This window comes from Hippoglossus hippoglossus, chromosome 15, assembly GCF_009819705.1.
Source record: "Hippoglossus hippoglossus isolate fHipHip1 chromosome 15, fHipHip1.pri, whole genome shotgun sequence".
Taxonomy (NCBI): Eukaryota; Metazoa; Chordata; class Actinopteri; order Pleuronectiformes; family Pleuronectidae; genus Hippoglossus; species Hippoglossus hippoglossus.
Window position 1 is genome coordinate 21,540,995 of NC_047165.1, and position 25,038 is coordinate 21,566,032.

Sequence of the window (25,038 nt, forward strand, 5' to 3'; positions counted from 1 at the left end):
AGAAGAACCGCAGGGGAGGCGCAGAGAAATTGCGAAAGAAAAGAACACCCCACTCTTTCCTGGAAGTTGTCCCCCTCATTACCATTACAAAGATACCATACAGTTTTACATAATGAAATAAATAGATTCAACATAAAGCGTGTTTAGGTTGTGAAACACCGAACCCCCCTCTCATTTGACTCACAGTGGTTTGGTCCACTGCCCATCCCACCCACAAACACACACACACACACACACCCACACGCACACGCACACACACACACACACACACACGCACACACACGCACACACAGAGCGATGTGGTCTCAGTGGTGTCTGACTTCTAGTGAGTCCCAGCTCTACAACAGTTAAGTAAGAACCAAGGATGGGTCAGACATGTTGCTTTAATTCGATCCACAATATAAAAACACATTTACATTCACCCAGACTGCATCTTGGCCACCTCGGTGCATGCTGCTGCCTTTAAAGCACATTTAAATTAATTCAAATGTTCATAACTCAGTGAATTTTCAAGGCATTTGCTTTAATACAGATGTCAGAGGTGTGTATATGATACAGAATGTTTGGTTACAGTGAAAATGCAGCTTTTAGGGTGGATGGGGCCGGTCTGGGCCTAAATGCCAGGGCTGATTTGTTGGTTCCCACAAGCACATGGTGACTGTGGAGAGAAAGGAAAACCTCAAGCAGAACCAGACTCAGCGTGAGAGGCCGTGTGCCTCGACCGGTGGGGGTGACAGGAGAAAAATGAGGAGAGGGATGAGAAATGATGGATAATATGAGGAGGTTCAGATGGGAAGCTGATAAACATTTGACTTGGAAGAAGTTATGAAGTATAAAATGGTTTATCGGCCTTGAGTAGACTCAGAGTATTGTCAGGGAGAACATGATGTAACTGATGTATCCATGACAGGGTAATAAAGAAGCGTAGGGATACAGGTTCAGTCCTTACTGTAACTGAGCATATTATGGAGAGGATGGAGACAGCAGACAGGATGTGAAACAGCAGAGAGTGGATTTTTAATTTTGGGGAAGCATCTTCTTCTCGTAATCATTATGGTGCCACCTGTTTCCAGTCAATTCAGCACAGGGAACTGTGCCACATTGACACAGAGGGACTCGGGCAATCCCTTCTGCTCTTGCATCATTTGCTCTCTATATAAAGCGGCGGAATTTGTGCGCATGTCCCACTCGCGTTTTGTGTCGTCCCTCATCTTCCATTGGCTCCCGGTGAGCTGTGCGCGCAGCCCTCACACAGCAGCAGCCGTCAAGCACAGTGCGTGCAGCCGTCTGTGTGGAACCATCCCACGCTGCCTGCCAGTGGCCGGACTCCGCTTTCCCACGCTGCCCCGAGAACAGAGAGAGACACGATGGAGAAAATGAGCGAGATCAACGGACACGCGTTGTCAAAGTCGGACTCCACCGACAAGATGATGGAGAAGAGCGCGCAGAAGAGCTTCTTGGAGAAGGCGGCGGTGTGTCTGAGGAAGAACCTGCTCGTGATCATGACGGTGTCCGGCGTGCTGGTGGGCGTCGGGCTCGGCATGATGGTCCGCAACATGAACCTGACCAAAGCGCAGATGACCTACTTCGCCTTCCCCGGAGAGATGCTCCTCCGGATGCTGAAGATGATCATCCTGCCGCTGGTCGTCTGCAGCCTCATCTCCGGCGCCGCCAGCCTGGACACGCGCTCCCTGGGCAAACTGGGTGGCATCGCGGTCGCCTACTTTCTGGTGACCACGCTGATCGCCTCGAGCATCGGGGTGGCCCTGGCGTTCATCATCAAACCCGGCGTGGGCGCGGGGGGGCTGAACACCAACAACCTGGGACTGGAGACCATCACCAACGACAAGGAGACCACCGACTCGTTCCTGGATCTGGCCAGGTACTGAGGCAACAGTCTGAAAACTGTAGACTGCTGTGTAGTTTCACTGCAGGATAAGAGGCTAGCGTGGTTTAGTTTGTGGCACAGCGCGCTTCAGGCGCACTGATCTCACACACGAGTGGCTTTACGCATGGAGCGATCCAAGGCGCACACGCTCACACAGACACCGGCGCATGAAGCACTGTAAATCACGACAGATTCATACAATAGTCACAATTCACATTCAAAACACTATTTGTAATGTTTATTGGTGTATTTTATAGAGACTAATACAGGTGTTCAAGGTGATTCCTCTTAAAAAATGTGTGTTCATTCGTAAAACCGTCTTGATTTGACTCTACAACCTGCACTTGTTCTCGTCCTGAGCTGAAGAAGTTGCCACCATGCACCCAGACTGTGTTGCAGTGAGGCAGTTCCATGCTGTTCATTGAATGACCATACGATCATTATACAAAATGTACTACCTTTTATGTATCCCACCACTCTGCCTGCAGTTCCTGGAGTACTCTTTATTGGGTATTTACTCCACACATATACTTCACTTCGTTTCAGAGGGTGATATTGTACTTTTCATTGCTCTACATTTATTTGACAGCTACTTAAGAGTTTGCACACAAAACTTTGGACCATTTCATAAAATTAAGATTTTTTTTGTGGAAGAATGAATTAGAAAAATTATATAAAGAAGTTCAAATCAGCCTGAACTCAACCCCGCACAAGAGTAAAATGTTGCACATATGTCAATGCATCATTCACACCAATCATACATAATAATGTGAAACACTGGAATATTTTTAATGATCTGTAAACACTTGAAGTGATAAACGACCTGTTAAAACTGATGTCATTTTACACATATTAATACAGCCGCTTTACTTGCATCTACATATTTGTACATTGATTCATGCCACTTTACTCAGAAATCAGCATGCAGTGTAAGACGCGGCCGAAGTGCCACTTTGTCAGCCTTTCCTTCTGGCTTTGTCCTTTGCGCGGGAAAGGAAAAGGGGGAGTTGCACGGGGGGGCCTTCTGCAGAGGCATTTCAAGGTCTTGTGAGCAGTTTTTGTCTCTTTTGTGAAATGTGAAAATGTTTTGTGGAAATTTGGAAAAAAAGATAGCGGCTACTGGAAGCTTCAGTCTCCAGATATCAGAGAACGCACCGGCCTTCTGTGACCCAGACACGAGGGGTCCTAATATTAAGTTCCCACAGTGTGAGGGAAAGCTGACAGCTGCTGTAAGAGTGCAGTGTATTTTGAGGAAGGGGTGGAGGGGTAAACCCCAGCAACACTGTCTGCAGCTCTTTGCAGTTCTACCTTATCATCACAGCAGCTGGACAGTCTGCTTTTATTTCTCAGTGATACACTGCAGAATTATTTTTTGTATTGCCGACCTGTTTGGCAAAAGTACTGAAGGAAGGATTAGAGATAATTCTCTTAATCATATGCCTCTGTTGCTGCATTTGCTGAAGGTTTTCGGATCCTCAGAGTTTTCTGGACTCGTGCAGAGAGTAAGGAAGATTTAAAAGTTTTTATTGTGGGGATAAAGAACAGGAGATGGTTGCTGGTAGAGTGAGGCTCCGGCCGATTCACCGTGAGCGAGTGGGCGTGTTGATGCCATTTTACGCAACGGAAATACGAAAAAAACACCAAAAGAATCCAAATATCTCAGGATGAAAAAGTGGTGTCATACATGTAGAAGACACAGAAGAAGGTGTATAGAGAGCTTTTGGTGATAAGGGTCGATGCCGGTGTTGATTTAAACACAAACATATGACCTGCGCAGCAAGATTCATATGTAACGTCGTGCCTCTGCCTGCTGCAGCACCCCTCACCTGAACGCTCTGAAGACTTCTGTGCTGAATGCATCTGAGCGGAGAATCTCCTGCTGTGTTGTGCATGTGTGAAAGGCAAACTCCGGAGAAAGTCCGGACCCAATTGTTTTGACATTCTCTGCAGTTATGTCTGAAAGCAGCTATGCCTGACCAGGTGTCATTGCTGGTGACTGTCAACAATGGAAATTTGGAAGGTTACACTTTCCCAGATAAATAGTCGGTCATTTGTTTGTTTAGTTTGCGGACGCAAGAGTCCAAGGCCAACCTCTTGCATCCTAACAGCTGTTGCGAGGACAAATGCTCTCGGATAAAGTTTACTCTCCCTGAAGAGTTTGTTTGTCCAACAAGCAGCTTTTACAAGACCACATTCTGACAGTTGCAAAGTTATACAGGCAAACTTTGTGGTGACGGAGCTGATAGCTGAGAAGCTCAAACCTCATTGAGAAGGATACATTGTGAAGGAACCTTGTTGCTGCTCCAGAGCTGCTCAAACCAAATTCAAATTGTTTCAAAGTGTCCGTTTGTCTTAATGGTCCATTGAAGATTACTGATATTGTACTAGATGATACTGAAAAACCACTGGAGGACAATGCAAGAGATTTCCATTTTTGGGTGTGGTATAACTGCTGATATTTAATATATGACATTACCCAAGGTAAAGAGATGTTTTATTTGCCTCCTCCGAAAGTAAAAAAGCTGGCTATGACAGTTGAATATGCTGTGTTTACAGAACTCCTTCAGGCGTTTGGAGAGAGGTTCAGGACATGATTCAAGTGGAATTAAACATGTTTGCTATGCTGTTTGCTATGAGGAATGAGCTGATGTGCCAGACAACATCACTGAACTGCCAAGTAACGACAAACTCAAAGCTTCAATAGATACAACCTCCCTCTACTCGAGCTCTAAAGACTGTATGTACGTCCTGAGCATGTTTCTGAGGAGACATGATATCAAACTGATTCCTGCAAAGACTCAGTTCTGCACAAGCCTGACTCGACCAAACCTTAAAAAAACACAGAAGAGTAGCATCATCACTACCATCAGACATCAGACGCCTAATTAAAAAGAAACAGTTCCAGCCATCACATTAGAGAGGTTAGTGGCCCTGAAAGGATTTACCGAACTGATACCACGTCTTTAAAGTATATATTATTTTCACCAAGATAAAACTGCAGTTTTCTTCTCCTAGAAATCTCTTCTTCTTTGCTGTTCCATAACAGCAGTTGTGTTGCACTGCCCCTGGCAAGTACACGTTTTTAGTGCGGTGAAGAAGAAGTGATTTGCGGTTGTGTAGCGTGCAGCAACTTGGTAATATTTCACACTGGAAAGTCCTTCAAGTAAAACGGCGATGTGTACTTTATGCAAGACTCCAGTGTCACAGGGTGGCATTTAAGTCTTGCAAATAACAACATTAGCAAAAAGCCATACAACAATGTTAGCAATCATCAGTGCCATACAGGGTTAGTATACGTTATGTAAGTTGTTGTTTTTAAAACACACTGGTATCTTTTCTGTACTATGTATCGACAGATACAAAGTCCAGGGATCAGTATATTAAAGGGAAAAATGGTATCAGAACATCTCTGGTCTAAAGCTGTATGTTACTTATACTAACTGGTGAGCAAAACTCTCCTAACTATTTCTATGGAAAGGCAACACAAAGTGACATCAGACATTTGGTCGGTCCGTCCACCACCTGGTCCACACTGAAATATGTCAAAACAGTTGGATGGATTGGCATCAAATGTTTTACAGACATTCATTGTTGCCAGATGATGATGATCCTGATCATCGACTGATTCTTCTTCTGAGGTTGTCATGTTATGAATGAAATGTGACACACTGTTGGCAGAATTTGCTGTTTTACTTAAGTGTGACTGACTTTCACATTTCATTCATTTCCTACCTCTTGCCCTGTATTTTTCCTGCTGTTCTGATAGTGTGCCCCACCTTGATGTGTAGCCACTGTGTCTCACTGTCCCCCTTCTCCTCCAGTATTTACTCTCTGTGCTCCCGTAAGTTCATGTTAGTTCGTCTGTGACGAAGATACCCGTCATTATTCGTGGTGTTTAGTCTGCTGTGTGTATTTACTCTCAAAGTCTTTTGACCTTGCCTCTGTCTCGTCCCTTTTTTGGTTTGTTCGCTTGTGTGTCTTCCTGTGTATCAACCAGTTTACCAGTAAGGACTATACATTAGCAGGACCAGCCCCCAAACTCTGGAAAGACCAGCTAAGATTAGACTTACTACTTTTAAATCCATTGTTAAACATTCTTTTAAAAAACGTTAGTCTGTCTGAACTCTTTATTTAATTACCTCCACCATGGAGCTTTTGCATCTGCTTTTGTTTGTTTATTAGCAGGATTACGCAAAAACTACTCAACCAATTTCCACGAAATTTGATCCAGGATGTTTTTTTTAAAAACTTTCCTTCCATATAAAAAATGGGGATCTAGTGAATTTAAGTGTGGTTTCATAAGGGGACTGTAGGGACTTGGTGGAGGTATGAGCTCTCCTGAAGAATGAATGAATCGTGATTTCTAAACATGTTGCATGAAAAGCTGTTGTGCAGTTAAATAGCAACCAAAGAAGACTCTGAGTCAGCAAACAAAACACAGAACCACTCCAGAGCACATTAGCTGAATAACTCTTTCTGCTTGATCGTTCATGATGTCTGGCTTCAATTAATTAGGAAATCAAGTTGTTATGTAACAGGGCTTTAAAAAACAGACCACACAGAGGCAGTGGGCCTCTGCGGAGCCTCTGTGGGAAAGAAAACATGCCAGTTCTCTGCTCTGGTTTCCAGAGTTAATCCAGATCCTCACCTCCATCATGTGATTGTAGGAAACCTGACCGACTTCATGCAGAGAATTTTAAGAAGCCTGTTAATTTCTCTGTGGCAACGAGAATCGAAAAATGCATTTATTAGCATGATTCGGAAAGTAAAGAGATGAGGAAGTGAAGATAGCATGGCTACCTGCCAGTGTGGTCACTGGAGCTAACACATTTGACAGCTGAAGCAGCATTTGGCTGTGGTCAGTTGACAGAGGTCAAAGGGTTATGAACTGAATTGCATGGCTGCACGTCTGGCCCTGGGAATAAATGTGAGCAAAGTCTGTGTTTTTTTGCACAATACATTATGACCCTAGAGGATAACGTTACAATAAACACACACTAATACACGTAACAGGCCCACAGGCTTCCAATAATCCCTGTATGCTTTACTTACAGTGGTGAAAACAAACTTAGCGTGGCGCCTATACACACAGGCTGTCAAGGAAAAAGTTTTTATAGTGGGTTTGTAGTTGTGACAAAAAGGATGGTGCGCCAAAACCAGACTGTGTTCATAAGATGAATAATGAACTTCCTTCAAAGCTGAGTAAATATCATCTATTTCATTAGTGGGGCTCTGACGAATATGAAACAACAATAAACACAAAACAGGGTTTTCAAAGCTATGTAGACATTTAAAGATCTCTTAAACATTTCCTGCCTCAGTCTGACTTTGTTTCATAAAGTGCAGTATAGTGCAAAAACGCAGTTGCTCAGTATTGTTTTCGGATCCCCCGGATATGTCATTAGCAGCTATTTGCATTTGCCTGATGTTTGAACTGTAACAGCCTCCCCAGCTCTGCAGGGTTGTCTCTGTCTGTGCTGTCAATGTGACCCTAATCCAACATTTTGTACACAACATGCCAAAAGATAGCAACCTGCGCCGACCTATAATACTTCAGCTGTTATAGAAATGTATTTTCCTTAATACATTTGACGTGTGTGAGTTAAGGACAACCTTGTCCTTAGCTGTAATGTTTCAAGGTAAGACTGGTTTTCAGAAGGAGACGGGTACAAAAACAAAGAGATTTATTAACAAGAGACCGAGCCATAAAGCTAAAGTGTGCTGACTTGTGAATGATCAACCCTGTGGTGTCTGCAAACATCACAATTCAATTGTAAACACAGGAAAAAGGTCCAGATCAATATTTCACTTGGTGAACTACTGTGTTAATCTTTGGTTGACCCTGGTGACTCAGGATGCTGACCGTGCTTCTTGTTTTGTACGCTGCCAACATCTGTTCTCATGTCTTTGACAGCATAATATCAGGATCTATCATTCATCATACAATGCTGCATTAAACCTCTATGGTAGCTATAGACACTTACACACTTGCTTAGTCTCCATGAGTCAAAGTTACACAATTGCAAAATATAAGTTTGCTGCTCATTATGTTATTTGAGGAAGGAATTATTCATTTTGCCACAAATGCAAACATAGTCACTTTTTTAAATTTCTTGTTTGTGGAGTAAATTGAATTCTGTTACATTCAAAGAGAAGTTTGTGGCCAAAGTGAACATACTTCACTGTTTTGTATAAATGACTTGCTCTGACAGGTCAAACTTGAACAGCACTAGAGCGCATACCTCGAACAAGAGTCAACAGTCCTCGTAAATTTAATCAAGCTCAGCAAACTGCACACACTCACGGAATATGCCCGATTTTTTTTTATTATGATCCATGAATTTTTCTCAGCGAAGTCAATGAAAACATGAGTCATGAACAATTCCATGATCAGCCCCTTTGTTTCAGATCTGCACCAACATGTTATGGGTTGTTCCTGGGTCCTTGTCCCATCCTTCTCTTCCCTTCCTTCTCTTTTTTTTTTTTGCCTAACAGACAAACAACAACAAAAACACAAAGTCCTTGGTAACAAACTGCTTCTTCAGGACACCACTGACAATTAAGACTTACTTTTTCCAAATATGCCATATTTACTTTCTGTTCATTTCTTCCACCTGTAAGCAGTGCCACACACTGCAGGCCACTTCGGGTGTGCATCAACAACACTCTCATTATCAAGAGTTAGGCTTCTTCCAGTGTACTTTTTTTCATGACCCTAGAAGAAGCATGTAGTATAAATCTGGAACACAGCCAGAGGCAGCCTCCATGTGAAAGCCGGGGCAAAAAGTCACAATTCTGCAACCCCCAACATCAGAGAAAACTATTCCCTTGGACCTTCAGTTGATATATGGACAGTAATCTTCTTGAAAGCAATCTCTGAAAAGGGAATATCTCAGTGTCTCTTATGGACAAGTGGAGCAAACGTAAAGACTTTGCTGATTTCTTTTAACAAAGTTTTAACCAGACAGCAGGACTTCAGTGGCAGACTTTAAGGAGTGGTGGAGTTTATTAAAAACCCTGGGGAAGAGCCAAAGTGGAAGGTGTGTGATAACATGACAGTCCAGTTAACAGTTTACTGTTCAGATGACGTGGTAGTCTGGGGCTTGTATTCATTTGTTGTTTGCTTGGTTTCTTTTTAAGTGCAGGCTTGAATATTTCCAGAATCTATAATCAATTACATGAAATCAAACAACTGCACAGGATGGCAGTACTGTCCTGTGGATCTAACTTGTTTTTTCTTTTCCTTTTCTAGGAATTTATTCCCATCAAACCTGGTGGCCGCTGCTTTCCGCTCCGTGAGTGCCAGCACCTCACTTCATCACACCTCACGTTTTTCATCAGTTCCTCTTTCTTATTGCTACATTCTGTCTTGACTTCCCTGACCACCTGTGTCCTGTGTGGATTGTTCATCAGAATTTATTTCACTAGCCCTGCAGATGCCACTCCGTGTTCATTTACTGCACTGTAGCGCTGAGAGCCTCTTAATGAGGCGTCGTTCAGAATATAGACACCGGCTGCTCTCCGCTGCTCGCACAAATGCCTCTTTTCCTTGTCCTTTACCAGCCGTTACCATGGCGAGACCATTCCATTCCAGCCAGCCTAGCAACCCACCTCGCCTCGCTGGTTTTGAACATGGCCCACTCCACTTCCTAGAATTATGATCCTGTCTGTAAAGGCTAAAATAAGAAGTAGGAAAGTTCAATATTTGGGGATCCGGGGGATACAAAATGGCCATGCACACACACAGAAGAGAACCCGCCCACACACACACACACACACACACACACACACACACACACACACACACACACACACACATACACACACACACACACACACACACACACACACACACACACACACACACACACACACACACACACACACACATACACTCAGACTAATAGCCCTAAGCGTGCCTAAAGCCATGAACAGCAAATAATAAACCTGCAAGCAAGGTAGTGACTTCAAACAGGCAGAATAAGCTGTGTTTCAAAGTGCAGTCAGGTCATAGAGTTCAATATTCCTCCCACCCACCCAGCCTGTACTGTGGTAGAGCCCCTGTGGAAGGGTTCCAAGTGTGGATTAAACCAAGACATCAGAGGAGAGGGGAGATTTACACAAAATGACAAGCGGTGAGATGTTTTAACAGACATTTAAACAAATTAAGTGTAAGATTTAGATTGTGGGGAAGGGTGTCCTCTGAGTTTTTTGACTATATTCGCATACTGCACGTCTCTGCATGTCCACCAATGTTTCAATGTCAAGAAACTACAGCCTCATTTAAAGTCTGTATATGTCCGTATAGATGTTTGGAACCTTTATCCTATAGGGCTGTGTAAAGAAAATGAGAGCAGGACACACAGAATCGCTGAAGTAATTGTGTGTGTGTGCATTAAAACCTCCAACTCTACCTAAAAAATTCTGTTTTAGGTAAATCTGGAAAAAAAAACACATTATGAATCGGTGAAATCATAATTGTATATCGTGCAAAATGTTCCCAGTCATCAAAAAAACCTTTTGACTTGAGAGACACGAAATGTAAGTGTTGCTCTGCATAAATGGTAGAAATGAAAAGAGTAGTTTGGCTTTTGGAGGTTGGGTAACTTTATTCACTTAGAAAGTCAGGTGAGAAGATGGCTCATGAGCCCCTTTTCCACTGGTCAAAAAACCCACTAAGACCCACTAATATCTGGCTTTTGTCTGGAATGGGAAGACACAGGTTTTTATCGACTCCAGCTCCGAATGTGCTAATTTAGCCACAAAGCGAGGTGAGAGAGTGCCTCAGTTTTCGGTGCGTTTGTGACATCGAACGTGATGCTACGGGGTTAAAAGAAAGAGAGGTTAACTTCTCTACTGGCAATGGGAAAGGAGTTTATCGCCTTTTATTTGCCGGATTACCCTGGATTAAAAAACTTTATCTGCTAATTTTGGTGTAAAGAGGTAAGATGGAGACATTGACTTATCTAGCTTTGAAAAAACAAAACAGATACATAGGATATTTCAAAAAAACGATTATATAAAGAATACAAGTAGCACAAGTATGTGAACACATTCATTTGCTTCCAAGTTTTACATCAATAGGCAGTTGACATGAACATTTATGGCCTCTGTTTCAAAATGGAGATGCATCAGGATACAGCGCAGACATAAGTAATAATGATGACACTATAGCTACACATTTTAGCACAAGTATGAACTAAACAAAAATATATGAACAAACAGCATCAACTTTTTCTTTTATTTCATGTTTCAGTATGCCACCGACTACAAGATGGTTGCTGTGGGGAACGACACCAATGGGACCATCCTCTATCAAAAGGTACAAACAGTCTAAAACATGTACAACACTCAACTACGTACACATTCACATGCACATATGGTATGTTGTGTGAAATGTTAAACACTGAGCCTCTGAAATGAAAAGTGCTCCCATCTGGACCAACACAAGACAAAACTGAAAAAATTTAAAACTGGTGGTTAAAGTTGGTTCCCAGCTGGAACCAATAACAGCAACTGAAGGTAACCAGTAATAGAACTGGAGCACATTTGGTTGTGAGACTGTCAAATGATTTGTTTTTGGGAGAATGTTCCAAGGTTGATGGAGAAATGCTGACATGTTTGGAAGTGTCTTCGTGAGATGATGAAATAAGTTTGGTTTGTCATTAGAAACACCGCAGTTTCAAACTTCAAACTAAAAGCTCACTGTACATTTAATGATAAAAAATGTCACTGGGTTTTCAGAACCACTGGCCCTGAATAACCCTTAGCAAATGTTAACTTACTGTTAACATATTTTAATTTTAATAATCCTTTCACGTCAGTGCATTCAGAATTTTAAATAGATCAATAGATCATTAAAACAATTTTAAAACAAATTAACATAAAGTATGGAGGAGCAAACGAGGAGACAAGTTTTTATCTACCCTGATACTTAAAGTAAAGACAAGTGCAAACACTGACAGAGCAAACACCAGCAGATAACATCTTATGTAACCTGAAGAGTTGATCTTACTTATACCTGCATTTTAACAAAACAAAGCTTTGTTTACTTTTAGTCAATTCAATTTAGTCCTTTTAGGCCTTAAAATATCAATGCTATATAATAATAAGAATGATAAGAATGATAAAAATGATAATAATGACAATAATAACAATACTAGGTTTTATTTGTATTTCACCTTTCTCAACAAAGTTCTTAAGTGCTTCACAAAAAGGATAAAAAAACATGAATCAATACAACAACAATAAAATTTAACTAAATAAAATCAATTTGAATTCACAGAGATTAATGTTTGAGAAAGAATTGAAGCTGGTAAGTCCTACAAAAGCACAATGGCTAAATTTTACATGGGAACAATAACGACCCCAGGATTGACCCTTGAGGAACCCCATGACTGAAATGGAAAATAGAAGATAAGGAGTTTCCAACCACAACAGAGAATAGGTTAACGTTAGGATTGTAAAAGATCAACAGCAGGACCATTTTCAACCAGAAGGAGAATGGAGCTCCGACTCTTATCAACAACACGGAGTAGATCATTTCTTATATTAACTGTCTCAATACCAGAAACAATTACTTTCTCCAACACATTAGATAAGAAACAATTCTTTTAAATGAGTCAGTAATTGCTGAGAGTGAGAGGTTAAAGTGTTGGTCTTTTTAAGACCAGGGGGTTGGACAGTTGCTGTGTTTTAAGGAAGAGGGGAAACAGCAGAGGTCGATGTTGGATCATAGACAGGTGTATGGTGAGCTTGTTAATTTGTCAGAAGCATAGACAGAACAAAAGTAGCATAAAAAGAAAGCAGCAGCCCGTTTGCTGCGGTTTGTCTGCCCCTCTGCACTCAAATCGTACACACATACTAATGAACCTTGTAAGAATAGATAAAATGCTTCAGTAGGTTTCATTACAACTTGTATCACTTACAGGTTTTTAAATAACTGTTTGCAAGATTATCTAATTTTGCTAAATTTTGAACATAGAATAATAATCATCTCAATCCTATTACTTTTCCCCAGTGACTATATGGCTGGACCCCATTGTCCCAGTATAGAGGAACAATTGGTAGATCTGATCTTGGCATCAGTCCATGGTATTCGTCTGTCATGGGTCATGGTGGACAGTACCCCCCGAATGCCAGGGGATGAAGCTGGTAGGGCTGTGGGAGAACATCCTGACAATGGGAGAGGATTGAGCTCAGGATTTGTCCTTGTCCTTATTCGTTATCCATCATCCAGTTCACTGAATCCTTCAACTGCCCCCAGACCTGGGCACTGATGCACACACGCTGTAGCAAAGGGGGCAGTATAAACTACTACGGAATTTATCAGGGCTATTGTTTGACATAATGAGGACCCAGTCCCAGTTGTTGAGTTGAGCTATGTTTTAGTACATCAATCCAGTCCACCACATATGTCCAGACCGAAATGTACAAGAAATTGAAATTTATGAGACATTCTCAATCACCTGGGGATTATGTATGATGATGGGATGATGATGAAATATCTCAATGACTGTTGGGTTGATTGCCATGGAATTTGGTTCATTCATGAACCAAGTAAGGAAAGTTTGCAATGACTGTGACGATGCGCTGCTTTTTCCTCCATCAAGTTTGAATTTCAGTTACTTTAATACTTTGGGTTCTGACCAAATCACTGCAAAACAAATTACATTCCAATAACCCTTAGCTGCACTCTTAACTATGGTGGTAATGTGTTGCTAAAACTCTGAGCCACACTGAGCTGCTAGACACTTATTGATCCAAGTTCTTTTTTTACAGGCTTTTATCCCGAGGATGGCAGAAGTATTTCAGTGTTCAGATGTGAATAAATTAGTTTAAGAGTAACCTAGCTTAGCTCTTAAAGGTTCAGTGTGTAGAATTTAGTGACATCTAGTGGTGAAGTTGCATATTGCAGCTGAATACCCCTCACCTCACCCTCCCCTTTCAAACATGAAAGAGAACCTGTGGTAGCCTTCAGTTGTCATAAAAACTCAAAAGGTGTTTAGTTTGTCCAGTCTGGACGACTGTAAAAAACATGGTGCCCTCCGTAGAGAGGAGCCGCTCCAGATGTAAATATAAAGTATTTAAATATAAAGGGCCAATTCTAGGGTAAAGAAAACAACAATTTATACAATTTAGATGAAACACACTAGGATTATTTTATATTCATGTTCTGCCAATACATCCCTTTCGCCTAAATCTTACACACTGAACCTTTAATTGGCACATTCTGAAAGACTGTTTCTTTCAGTGCAGATATTTCATGGTATTTTCAGTGAAATGACACCTGTGTTAAAAGAGTGTAAGGCTAAGCTCCAGCTCCTTCCCACAACACAGCGACTCATATATTGTGTCTCTGCTGTTTGTTTCAGGTTCCTATTGGTACAGAAATAGATGGCATGAACATCTTGGGTCTGGTTTTATTTGCCATGGTGTTTGGTGTGGCTCTGAAAAAGCTGGGAGAGGAGGGGGAGGAACTCATTCGCTTCTTCAATGCTTTCAATGAGGCTACCATGGTACTGGTGTCCTGGATCATGTGGTGAGTAGAGCTGGATGTACATGGGATTTTTACAGTGGCAATGTAAGTGATTTACAGTATCCGGACTTCATCTAGTAATACTCAATATGTGTTAAATGTTTATCCAACAAAATCTTATTGTCTTTCTGCATTTTCTTGTATCTCTCAGGTATATCCCTTTTGGCATCATGTTCCTGGTGGGCAGTAAGATTGTTGAGATGGAAGATGTGGTTCTTCTGGTCACCAGTCTGGGAAAATACATTTTTGCTTCGATCTTGGGCCACATCATCCACGGAGGCATCGTCCTGCCTCTCATCTACTTCGGCTTCACACGCAAGAACCCCTTCAGTTTCCTGTCAGGCCTCATCACACCCTTCACCACTGCCTTCGCCACCTGCTCCAGGTATACTGTCACATCACAGAGATCCCTATGAACTGTATTGATAGGTAAAAGGGAATTTACATTTTAGTGCTAAATATCTATGTGAGTTAAAAGTCAGATATGGGCCGATTGACTGGCAGGACCTTTCCAATGGGTTTTGGTGAAGGCAGGGACGAAGACAGAGGTACTAGTGAGGTAATTAAAAAAGATTTGGAGACCCACAGATATCGTAAGCATATGTAGATTATTGATGCTCAATGCTTCGAGGAGACTGCAATACAATTAAAACTGTGTAGTCAACTCTTTTCTCAAGGCTGTCCTTTGCTGGGTGTATTACAAACTTATGTTGTAGATTACCTCTGTCATAAAGAGACTATCCCTCTAAAGAGAATGAGACGCTGACTGTTTATAATGGTGGTCGACCTTGGCTGTCTTCATAGCTATCCTTATCAAATGGCATTAACATCATGACTTGTGTACAGAAGCATGGCATCATACTACATGGACTCCTAAATACCTAAGGTTAGGGAAAAAATACACGAATAAGACAAAATCCTCTGACTGCCCTGGAGAGCGTCTGTGAAGGCAGGACCTCTTAGGAGGTTGACAGAGGCAGAAGACTGATGGGGAAGGTAAGAATGAAGGCAGGATGTCTCCTTAGGATGGAGGCTTATACCAAAGGCAGGCCCCTCTGGAGGCAAAGCAGTGGGGGAAATTTGTGGGCGGATCCCCTTAAGAGACTGAGCTGCAGGCTGGAGCCAGGATAAGAGGAACCCCTCAGGAGGTCAGCATCACAGATGGAAACCCAATAAATGATGACTTGAAGGTCAATGGTGTGGCACTAGAACATTTAGCTGGATTGTAGGCTGGGTATTTGCTGGGGCTGCCATCGCGATCCCCCACACACAAGCAGAGTGGATGTCAGTTGAGATCCCAGATTCAGGAGCAGAATAGACTTCAGCTGGCACCGCCAACCTGGGGTTAAGACAGGACATTGACAGGGACAGCCAACTCAGGGTCTTGGTAGGTGTTGAGAGTGGTGTTGGGCAGCTGAATCTCTGGACCACTGGGTAGCAGAAACTGTTACAGGGTTGCAGAGCTTCTGGGTCGTTGTTTGATAAACTTGAATTCATAAATTGTTTTATTAAAAGTTTCTCTAAAATGGCTGACAAATATGCTATAACTTCACTACTGTACTGTATCTCTCCCTGTCACTCACCAGTTCCGCAACTCTTCCTTCAATGATAAAGTGCGTTGAGGAGAATAATGGTGTGGACAAACGAATCAGCCGTTTCATCCTTCCCATTGGAGCCACAGTTAACATGGATGGGGCAGCCATTTTCCAGTGCGTTGCTGCGGTCTTCATTGCTCAGCTCAATAATGTTGACCTGAACGCTGGGCAGATCTTCACCATCCTGTGAGTCCTGGGGATGATAGAAAAGTTTCTCTCCTTTTGTTCAGCATAACCATTCAGAGATGTGACTTTCTGCTGCTTCTTATTGGTATAAGTGGTATTTTTTTTAATTCATGGCATCATTAATTAACACAGGGTAACAGCCACAGCCTCCAGTGTCGGCGCAGCAGGCATCCCAGCTGGCGGCATCATCACCATCGCCATCATCCTGGAGGCCATCGGCCTGCCAACCAATGATCTGTCCCTCATGCTGGCTGTTGACTGGATTGTGTGAGTAACACCTGTGAACCCAGTGACTCTCATATTAGAAAATGCACAAAGCCCTTTGATCATGTATGCACACACATTGCCAACATTGTAGTAAGCAAAACTAGATAAGGGTTTCCCAACAGGCAGGTCATCAGACAGGAAGCAAAGGTACAGAATGTGAACAAATCTCTCTGTTGTAATTTCCCCCTGCTCCACTGTTTTGTAATAACAAAGCAAACATCCATGCTGCAACACATAAATGTTTTACATCTGAAAAAGCATTCCTGCTTCATGAGATTGGCCACAGGTGGTACAGAAGACAGACTTTCAGTACTGTCTCCAGGGCCTCTACATGTTCTCCTGTTTCTGCAACAAAAACAACTTTTGAAGATTAGACTCTCAGCCCTGTGCAGAAGGAGTTCAATGCTGTTGCTTTTCCATGTATTCGCTCATAGGGGGTGACAGGAAAAATACATTTTTTTTAGTTTTCTTAAGATGGGAATTGTATACATTTAACTTAGACTATTATCCTAAATTAAATGGATGGGAAAAAATTGGAGTGGCTTAGAATGAATAGCAGTCGTCTAGTCTTACTCTAAATTAGTATAACAGGTAACAGTTATATCTCTTAACGCAACACAATGCAAGATTTGCTCTCGTCTATACTTGGGCTCCCCCTACAGGTATGATTCACTGTCTTAAATTAGAGTCGTGGTCTGAGCCATGCGGAGCATCCACAATCACTGCACTTAATTCAGAGTAGAACAGTAGCATGCAAGCAGACAAGCTAACACAGTAAGCAAGTAGCCGCAACAGTTATTGATGTACGAGCATGATCAAATCACATGGAATAGTTTGGCTAACTTGCTAAACCTCTATCGAAATGGCTTTACCAGGCTTCTGATGATAAACTAGGGAGTCCACTACTTCACTTACACAGCCCAACGTCAAACAAGCAGAACAGCAAACAAGCAAAAGTTATGACAGGTCGGCATCTGTCCTACAATTTTTGGTTACTTTTAGTTCTCACCAACGAATGAATTATGCTCCGATAATCTACTCTTGTTCGTTTTTTTACTCAGTCACTTTCTCTTTTCCTCTTCTTTGTTTCCTCGGATGTCCACATTGAGAATGTCCAGCTAGTTGTCTCTTGTAGCCAGCTGCTAGGTCCAACTCCAGTTTTCGGTGTGTGACGTGTGCCTTAAAACATGGCGTAATCTTCCAGCCCGGCACACCAGAGTTTCATAGTTTAGTTCTAGGCATCCAGGGAGCGCTTTGGCAATGACAGGCATGCCATTCCCCCTATTATAAGTTTGTGTAACATCAAAAATGAAATAAATACTACCTAGTGATGCTTGAAGGTCAGTAATTTTGACCATGTAATAACCAATTTTAACCATTAAATATAATTTTACATTTTTGATAAAAAGGACAACTGACCTTTGCCATGTGATACTTACTGTATGTCCACTTTGTACACAGTGACCGTACCACCACTGTGGTGAATGTGGAGGGTGATGCTCTGGGTGCTGGAATCCTCCACCACATCAACCAAACGGAGATGAAGAAGAAGCAGGAGCAGCAGCAGCAGCAGGATGAGGAGCTGGCGGAGGTCCGGGTGGAGGCAATGGCAAACGGCCAGGCAGAGGAGGAGACCTCGCCACTAGTAATGCACCAAATCAAAGGTTTAGAGGGCATGCCGGAAGCTATCGAATCTGTCCTGTGAACTCAGGACAGAGACCTTTAAACAATTGGGACATTTCTGCTGAGGGGACACATTTCTTTCTCAGTGTCCAATGCAAAAAACAAGGTCACTAATGGTTTCAGTTGTGAAGGAAAATAGTGCCATAGTAACAGCATTGACAGTCCACAGTGTACTTGCTGCTGCTGTTTCAAAATTTGGTCACTTGGACTAATGTCTCAATAGTTGGATTTCCATCCAAGGGTTTAAATGCAATTGGGATATAATGGATATGAAAATCATTAACGTTGAAAACAATTCCTCAGTATTGCAAAAACATTATTTTAATTTTCACTCAAAGCTGATTTTTTGTACTTCTTAATCTTTATTAAAGCATTTTGTGATAAACAGTAATGGAAACACACTGTAAAATATCTTTAAACCATTCCCAGAAATGTAATAGTTCTGTCTCTGTGTCTAATGCGCGATCGGAAATGCTCATAGCCATAATTTTGTATGTCAGAGCATTATCCAGTGCATTTCTTTGTTTTTATCTTCAGACAGCAAATACAGTGACAAACTATAAAAACTAACTATTTTCCAAAATCTGACTAGTTAAAATATCTGCGAGGGTCTGTCATAGCTTGTAGTTTCATGTTCAGGAAGTCAATTAACTCGACTGGTGGAGACCAAATTCTCTCTTTCTATCGAAGTCAGAATGAAAAAGGAACTTTTGTTCCCAGGTTTGAACGAATGGTCACAATCCAGAGATATGTTTACAGGATGCTCCCAGTCTTTTGTTTGCTGACCATCAGTTGACAATGTCAAACATTAACCCTTCAAATGAAAGGTTAAGAATTTGACCAATTTTTTTAACAATTTGCCTCATCTGGTTCAGTATGGTAAGTTAAATGCTGGACCAATGGCGAGTAAACATACTCATAGTATGTCACTGGAAAATCCCTGTCTAGTCCGTTTATCCCAAATAAACATAATGTTGCGTTATTTACATGGTTCTCTAATCCTCTTAAATAGCCAAATGGAAACATGATAAGCCATGAATATGACCAGACTTCATCTCCCATTTCATATCAGCATTTTACAATCGTGTCACCATAACTTTGTTAAGACAGCAGGTAATTTCTTTTACAAATCCGCTCCACTAATAATGGCCACACTCTGAAGACCCAGTCATCTCAGCTAACTCTCTAAAGTTGCATTTATGCACCAAGGAGTCTGAAAAGTAGCTAGTTTGTTTAGATGTTTGTTTGCTAGTTCGCCAGCTAAAGCAGTGTTAACATGCAGCAGTCAATTAGCTATGACTAATTCTCTTATTAACTAATTGTGGTAATGGTTATATCAGGTTTTTAGACTAACCTGATACTTTGGTTGGCAAGATACTAGAGGAATTCTAGATTTATCTATGGTGGAAAACAATAGATCCCAGTCAAAACCAGAACAGAAATTAAGCTCATCTGTTCAGTCCTGTTGAGACAGCAGAGTAATAACTGGATAAATACCATTCTAAGCCAAAAGTTGAAGACCTCTATCATGGCTGGAGTTCTAAAACCCTGCTGTACGTTAGCATGTCTGTCCTTTTGTTCCCTTGTCTCAAAGGTTTTTTTTGTTTTTTTTGTTAGATGCCTGAAATAAGGTCTGTGGTTAACATTTTGCCATTCATTTCTTTATTCAATGTAAAAATGGCATTGGCTTTTTGTCTAGGTAACAAGGGGGATGCTTACTGTGCATTCACATGCATTTCCAGATTTGTGAAGCCATAGTTCCGACTTCAGTGTGTTTAAAATCATTTAAAACATATATATTATAAAATTATGTTAATTTGTTTATAAGTGATGATGTCAGCAACTTGGCAACTCGTGTTGTTTAGACTTATGATGGCGTTCACGTGAATTTTCCCAGTTCGAAACACTTTTTTCGGGTTTTGCGACACAACTTGAATGCTCAATAATTTCCAGGTTGGCCTACAAAAGTATGTTAATTGTCTCTGTAGCCCTTAAGTTGAAGGCAACTTGAGGGTCTTATAGGATCTGACATTGCCAGTCATTGACAGAGTTACATATGGTCAAATATTGGTACTGTAAACACACTGGTTAGACATCATGAAAACACTCCAGTCCCCCATTTATCCAAGAACACACATTTGACCTATGGTTGTCAGTGTAGTTGTCAAGATTCACTCAAAAAGCCTCATCAGATGTTTGCACACACACTGAACCTAAAGTTCGCAATATACTATAAAAGCGTGCATCATATTCACTTTCATTGGAATTGGTAGTTAGCCTACGTGAAGTTTGCTAATGCTTGTATTTTAATTGTTTTATTGTTCAGTGCAACCCACTCCCTGTCAGAATCCATCAATCTTACCACTGACATCTTCAATCTGTGGGATAAACTATTAGCTGTGGTTGCTCTAAAGGGAACATTGGTCATTGCCATTATTGTGGCTTACTTGGTGGGATATTTTTTAAGTGTGCAGTAGGCACTGCTCCAAATAACTGACTGGTGCTTTCCCTCGATCTAAGGATACACGTCTCCTTTTAGGACACAGGACTTGACTGATAGGAAGAGCCTGTGCTGCCCTCTAGTGGTGATAGGCATTAATGTGAAACTAAAAATGTGAAGGTGGTTGCAACTGTGGTGTCAGTCAGATGAACGATATCAGTAACATCTCCTATTTATTTGATCTATTATTATTTGTGTGGAGGAGCTGTTGATAAGGCCACTTCATTTCTCACCCTTGTGATGGTATGCTGTATTTTTTAGAGGTGAAGGATCTCTGTGTATATGAAATGTCATTCATGTTGCTGTCATTTTATTTCTGAGAAACTCATTATGATGCTTTGGTTTTGGATCATGCTGCTCTTAAGATGAAGTAAGCCAGTGTGTCTGAACATTTCTTATTCTTCATTTCAGACTTTTCTAAGCTAACTACTGCTCTATTAACCTAAACTGAACTGTATGTGTAGATTCTGATGAGTTTATCTGATACAATAATTACATGCATTATGCGACATATATATTTGATATTAATTTATTGTAATTGTTTTAACTTTTTGTATTATTTGTACTTTCACCTTGCAACACTTTACCTTGGTGTCAAAATGTTTAAATGATCCTACTGCAGGTATTCCCTGATAACAAATTGTTGAAACATTTTTTTAATTTTTAATGTTTTTAAATGAATTACCTGCTACCTTGCCTGTGCCATGTCACTGTCTAACACTTTAATGCTGTCTCAATGCTCCCTCTGTCTGTCAACATTAAAAGTGGTACAGTCAAATTTTTCATGCAACCAAAATGTGAGTTCTGCTATTTCCAACCTGTTGTTATTAGTTCATAATGTTATTCAGGACACCACGCAGGACATCACAGGGTGGCTCTGGCTCAGGAGCTAGAGCAGGTCATCCATAGGTTGAGAAGTCGGTGGTTTGATTTCTGGCTTATCCTGAAAAACCCAAAACCAGTGTGTGAAAGGGATTCGATGGAGGAGTGATGTATGCATGTGTGTGAAAAGACTAGAAAAGTGCTGCTTTGTCTTGAGAGGTTGAAATGAATGATCCTGCAGATTGAGGCTGCACTGCCCTTTAATGGCCTTTCTAGAGCCAGGCTCATTTCACATGAATCATTGATGCAATGAATCATTGATACATATACATACAATCATATTTCTGGGTTGATAAGGCCACTGGTACTGACAATATTAATCAGAGATTACTTGGGGTGACATTTCTGACTGTCACAATTTCACTTTACCTCATCCGGCAACTCACTCTGTTTTGTTGTTACTACTACTATTCTCATTAATCATCATCATTATCAATTAAATTCATATAGCAAAATACAATATCTCAAGGCACTTCAAATAGTAAGGTCAAGATCTTACAATTTTATAGCAAAACCCATCAGTTCCCACAACGAGCGAACTCTCATATAACAGGAAGGAACCTCTAGAACCAGACTCAATGTGCAAGAGAGAGAGAGAGAGAGAGAGAGAGAGAGAGAGAGAGAGAGAGAGAGAGAGAGAGAGAGAATAACGGGAACTGTTGCCTTGAAGCTCTGTCAGACTGGTGGTTATAATTACAATAATAATTCTAGATTTCATTATGATGTGATGCATCAGTATTATCATGATCATCCAATAGAGTTATAAAAGCAGAATTTAATTGATTTATGTTATGGGTTCAAGAAATATTCAGACATGCTCAGACAGCAGTGGGCAGTTCATAAATGTGTCAAGTTACACAGGCTAGAAATACTGTATATTGATACAAATATTTGATCAATCTGCAGATGCACACAATAGATAGGAAAAGGAGCATAAACAGTTAATGTAACAATCAACATGTGGTTGTTGTTCTCTTTTCTTGATGCAGTTTGCCTGTTTGATGAAGCTAATCCTCCAGATGCTTTATTTAGAATAATACTATCGATAGATGATTTTACAGATGTGCCTGCAGTTGAAGCAGAAGTGATTTTGTCTCTGTGGTCCTCTGCCAGTTCTCTCATCTTGCTTTGAAACTCACACATCAGAGTGCTGTTTGTAATTCTGAGTATGTGCTGATTGAGTGCTTTTCCATGAGGTATCAGTGCCCTTGGCATCTTCATTTTGTATACATTTATTTGATCTACGGTATAAATACCCACGGAGGAGGGAAGCTGAGACTGTGTAGTGAGAGGGTGGGACCGAAGCCGCTCCACCATCTGTGACACTTTGCCCTCTGATGCTTAGCAGGTGGAAGGAGATTATGTTTCAGTGGGTGCTGTGGGTGGAGTCAAGTGTTCTGGACACAGGGCCTGGAGAGTTCAGTGTCACAGGTGGAGACCTCATACACCTGCTGCAGGCGAAGGATGCCACACAGAGGCTGTGTGAGGAGGAGCCTCCATCACCGCTGTCTGATCTGGTGTCAAAGAGCGTCTTGTCTTGTTGAGTGACTTCAGACTCTGTGATAGAAACACACAAAAACACTGATCAGTTCAGTAAGACTTAACACTTTCAAACTAAGAAGCGCTGCCTCTTAAAGCTTCAAAAATACTGCTCTTTTTGATGCTGATATTGAATGAAATCATAATTTTCGAGAGATAGCAGTTCAGTTAATGACTTCTTCCCCAGAGTCCTTGTGATTTGTCGTTGCAGATCAGGATTGTGGATATCCACATCGTGAGTCGTTGATTGTGGTCGCAGCTGATCGTGGATTATGATAACAACTAGATTGTTAACAATGTGCCTACCTCCATATAGTTATATTATTACTGGCCGTACCACTATCAGTACAATTGTCATCACTGCTCTGCCCTCCATGCCCCCTCACTCCTGTCATCTCTGTCAGACATTTTCTTTCTTTGCTTTAAACATTGATACACCTCTCCATTTCTGTTAGACACTGTCTTCTCTCGTGCATGTTTTAAATATTATTATCTTGTTAATGTGCTTGGTTAAACCTACATGCAACATCTATTGCACTTCTGTCCGTCCTGGGAGAGGGATCCCTTACTTGTGACTCTCTCTGAGGTTTCTGCATTTTGTCTCCTATTCAAATATTTTTTTGGGGTAGTTTCTCGTCACTCTAGTTGTCGGTCAGGTGAATTTGATTGTGATTCGTGTGCATATGTAAATTCCTACAGTCGTGAAGGCAGCAGGATGCTGCTGATGGACCCATGTTAGCTTGCTGCAGGTTTGGGGCTGAACTGGATCCGGACGCCACAGAGCGGATGTCTCAGCGTCTCTAACGCAGCTCGGGTCTCTGCTGTGGTGTTGAATCCTCGTCTCCACACAAACAGGACTCACCTACGCACTGTGGAGACATGACGACGCGGTCAGAGCGAGAAAAAGCTCAGAAACTCAACGAGCAGCATCAGGCCATCCTGTCGGCACTGCTCAGAGAGGATGACAACAAGTTCTGCGCAGACTGTCAGGCTAAAGGTAAAGATGCGTGTTTGTCTTTCTAACGGGAGCGCGGATGAGAGGGATGGAGGAGGGAACTTGGCTAATGGCTGAAGAGCTACAGCTAGCCGCTTATAACAGCGTTATTCGGATGGGAGTCACTTTTCTGTGCAGCTCTGCCCACATCCCCCTCAGCCCAGTTGTTCCACAGCCTAGTGCGTGATTCCCATTCACATGATGGTTTTAACTACGTGCCATTATTCTGCTCGATGCAAACATATGACAAGTGTGCGCTCGTCCAGTCAGAAATATCATGAGAATGTATAACATTGAGCGACATTTGTGTAAGCAGCGACAAACATGTACCACTTCCGTTCAGCGCTTTCAAAATAAACGTCTTTGAGCGTGTGTAATGTTTTGACAATAATAATAGAGCGCAAAAAGAAAAACTATTTGAGGAAATATCGGGACAGATCAGCCACTATGGCAGATAATTTTAATCGTTTTTACTGATAAAATGTTAATTTTTTTGAACAAATGTATTAAAAGGTTTATTATATCGATATTATAAGATGAAAGTATTTGATATTTTCTCATTCAAGGACCTCCCTACAAGATAATTTTGAATAATTGGATATAGCCTATTTTTTACAATTCTACTTCTATTATCAACACAAGAGAAATGTCTTAGAAGATTGTAGACATGCATTAACAAATATTTTCACCATGTAAACACCAGATATTATGATTATTTTAGGGGATTCATCTAGAAACTTACACTGGCAGTGAGGGTCCTCTTTTGAAATGTGATGGCTTCTAGTTCCGGTCTCGTAGTGGATGGCCGTGTCCAGCTTGACAGTATCGATGTCATGTCCTTGACTGGATTATTTATGAGCGGAAAACGTACGTGTCCTGTGAAGGCAATATTAAATGAGAGCTGAACTTTACTGTGGTCACTGGATCACAAACACATCACTTATACTGTTGCACCTGCAGCCAACG

At 41.4% G+C, this 25,038-nt stretch overlaps 2 protein-coding genes across 11 annotated transcripts in view; both read left to right on the plus strand.

Moving 5' to 3' along the window:
- Window positions 1–1,174: 1,174 nt before the first annotated feature.
- On the plus strand, window positions 1,175–18,252 carry slc1a4 (solute carrier family 1 member 4). The gene is made up of 8 exons (XM_034608034.1): window positions 1,175–1,882; window positions 9,141–9,183; window positions 11,145–11,210; window positions 14,263–14,429; window positions 14,578–14,811; window positions 16,013–16,207; window positions 16,340–16,474; window positions 17,936–18,252. Exons 1-8 carry the CDS (start codon window positions 1,368–1,370, stop codon window positions 18,177–18,179), a joined length of 1,599 nt encoding a protein of 532 aa, XP_034463925.1. The 5' UTR covers window positions 1,175–1,367; the 3' UTR covers window positions 18,180–18,252.
- Window positions 18,253–23,768: 5,516 nt separating this feature from the next.
- Window positions 23,769–25,038, plus strand: part of LOC117775140 (stromal membrane-associated protein 1-like) — a 101,107-nt gene continuing 99,837 nt past the window's right edge. For 7 of the 10 annotated variants that reach the window (XM_034608035.1, XM_034608036.1, XM_034608040.1 and 4 more), the window contains exon 1: window positions 23,770–24,075. In XM_034608035.1, the coding sequence (XP_034463926.1) occupies window positions 23,958–24,075 (118 nt within the window). In that variant the 5' untranslated portion in view covers window positions 23,770–23,957. Of the gene's footprint in view, window positions 24,076–25,038 lie in introns of all 10 variants that reach the window. The other 3 variants (XM_034608043.1, XM_034608044.1, XM_034608038.1) reach the window with 2 other exon arrangements.

What these genes read in the sequence shown, in the direction of transcription:
- slc1a4 (XM_034608034.1), top strand. Translation starts at nt 1,368, where the DNA reads ATGGAGAAAATGAGCGAGATCAACGGACACGCGTTGTCAAAGTCGGAC. An exon ending in TCGTTCCTGGATCTGGCCAG is followed by an intron (nt 1,883 to 9,140) that starts GTACTGAGGCAA and finishes TTCCTTTTCTAG; the next exon opens with GAATTTATTCCCATCAAACC. An exon ending in CTGGTGTCCTGGATCATGTG is followed by an intron (nt 14,430 to 14,577) that starts GTGAGTAGAGCT and finishes TGTATCTCTCAG; the next exon opens with GTATATCCCTTTTGGCATCA.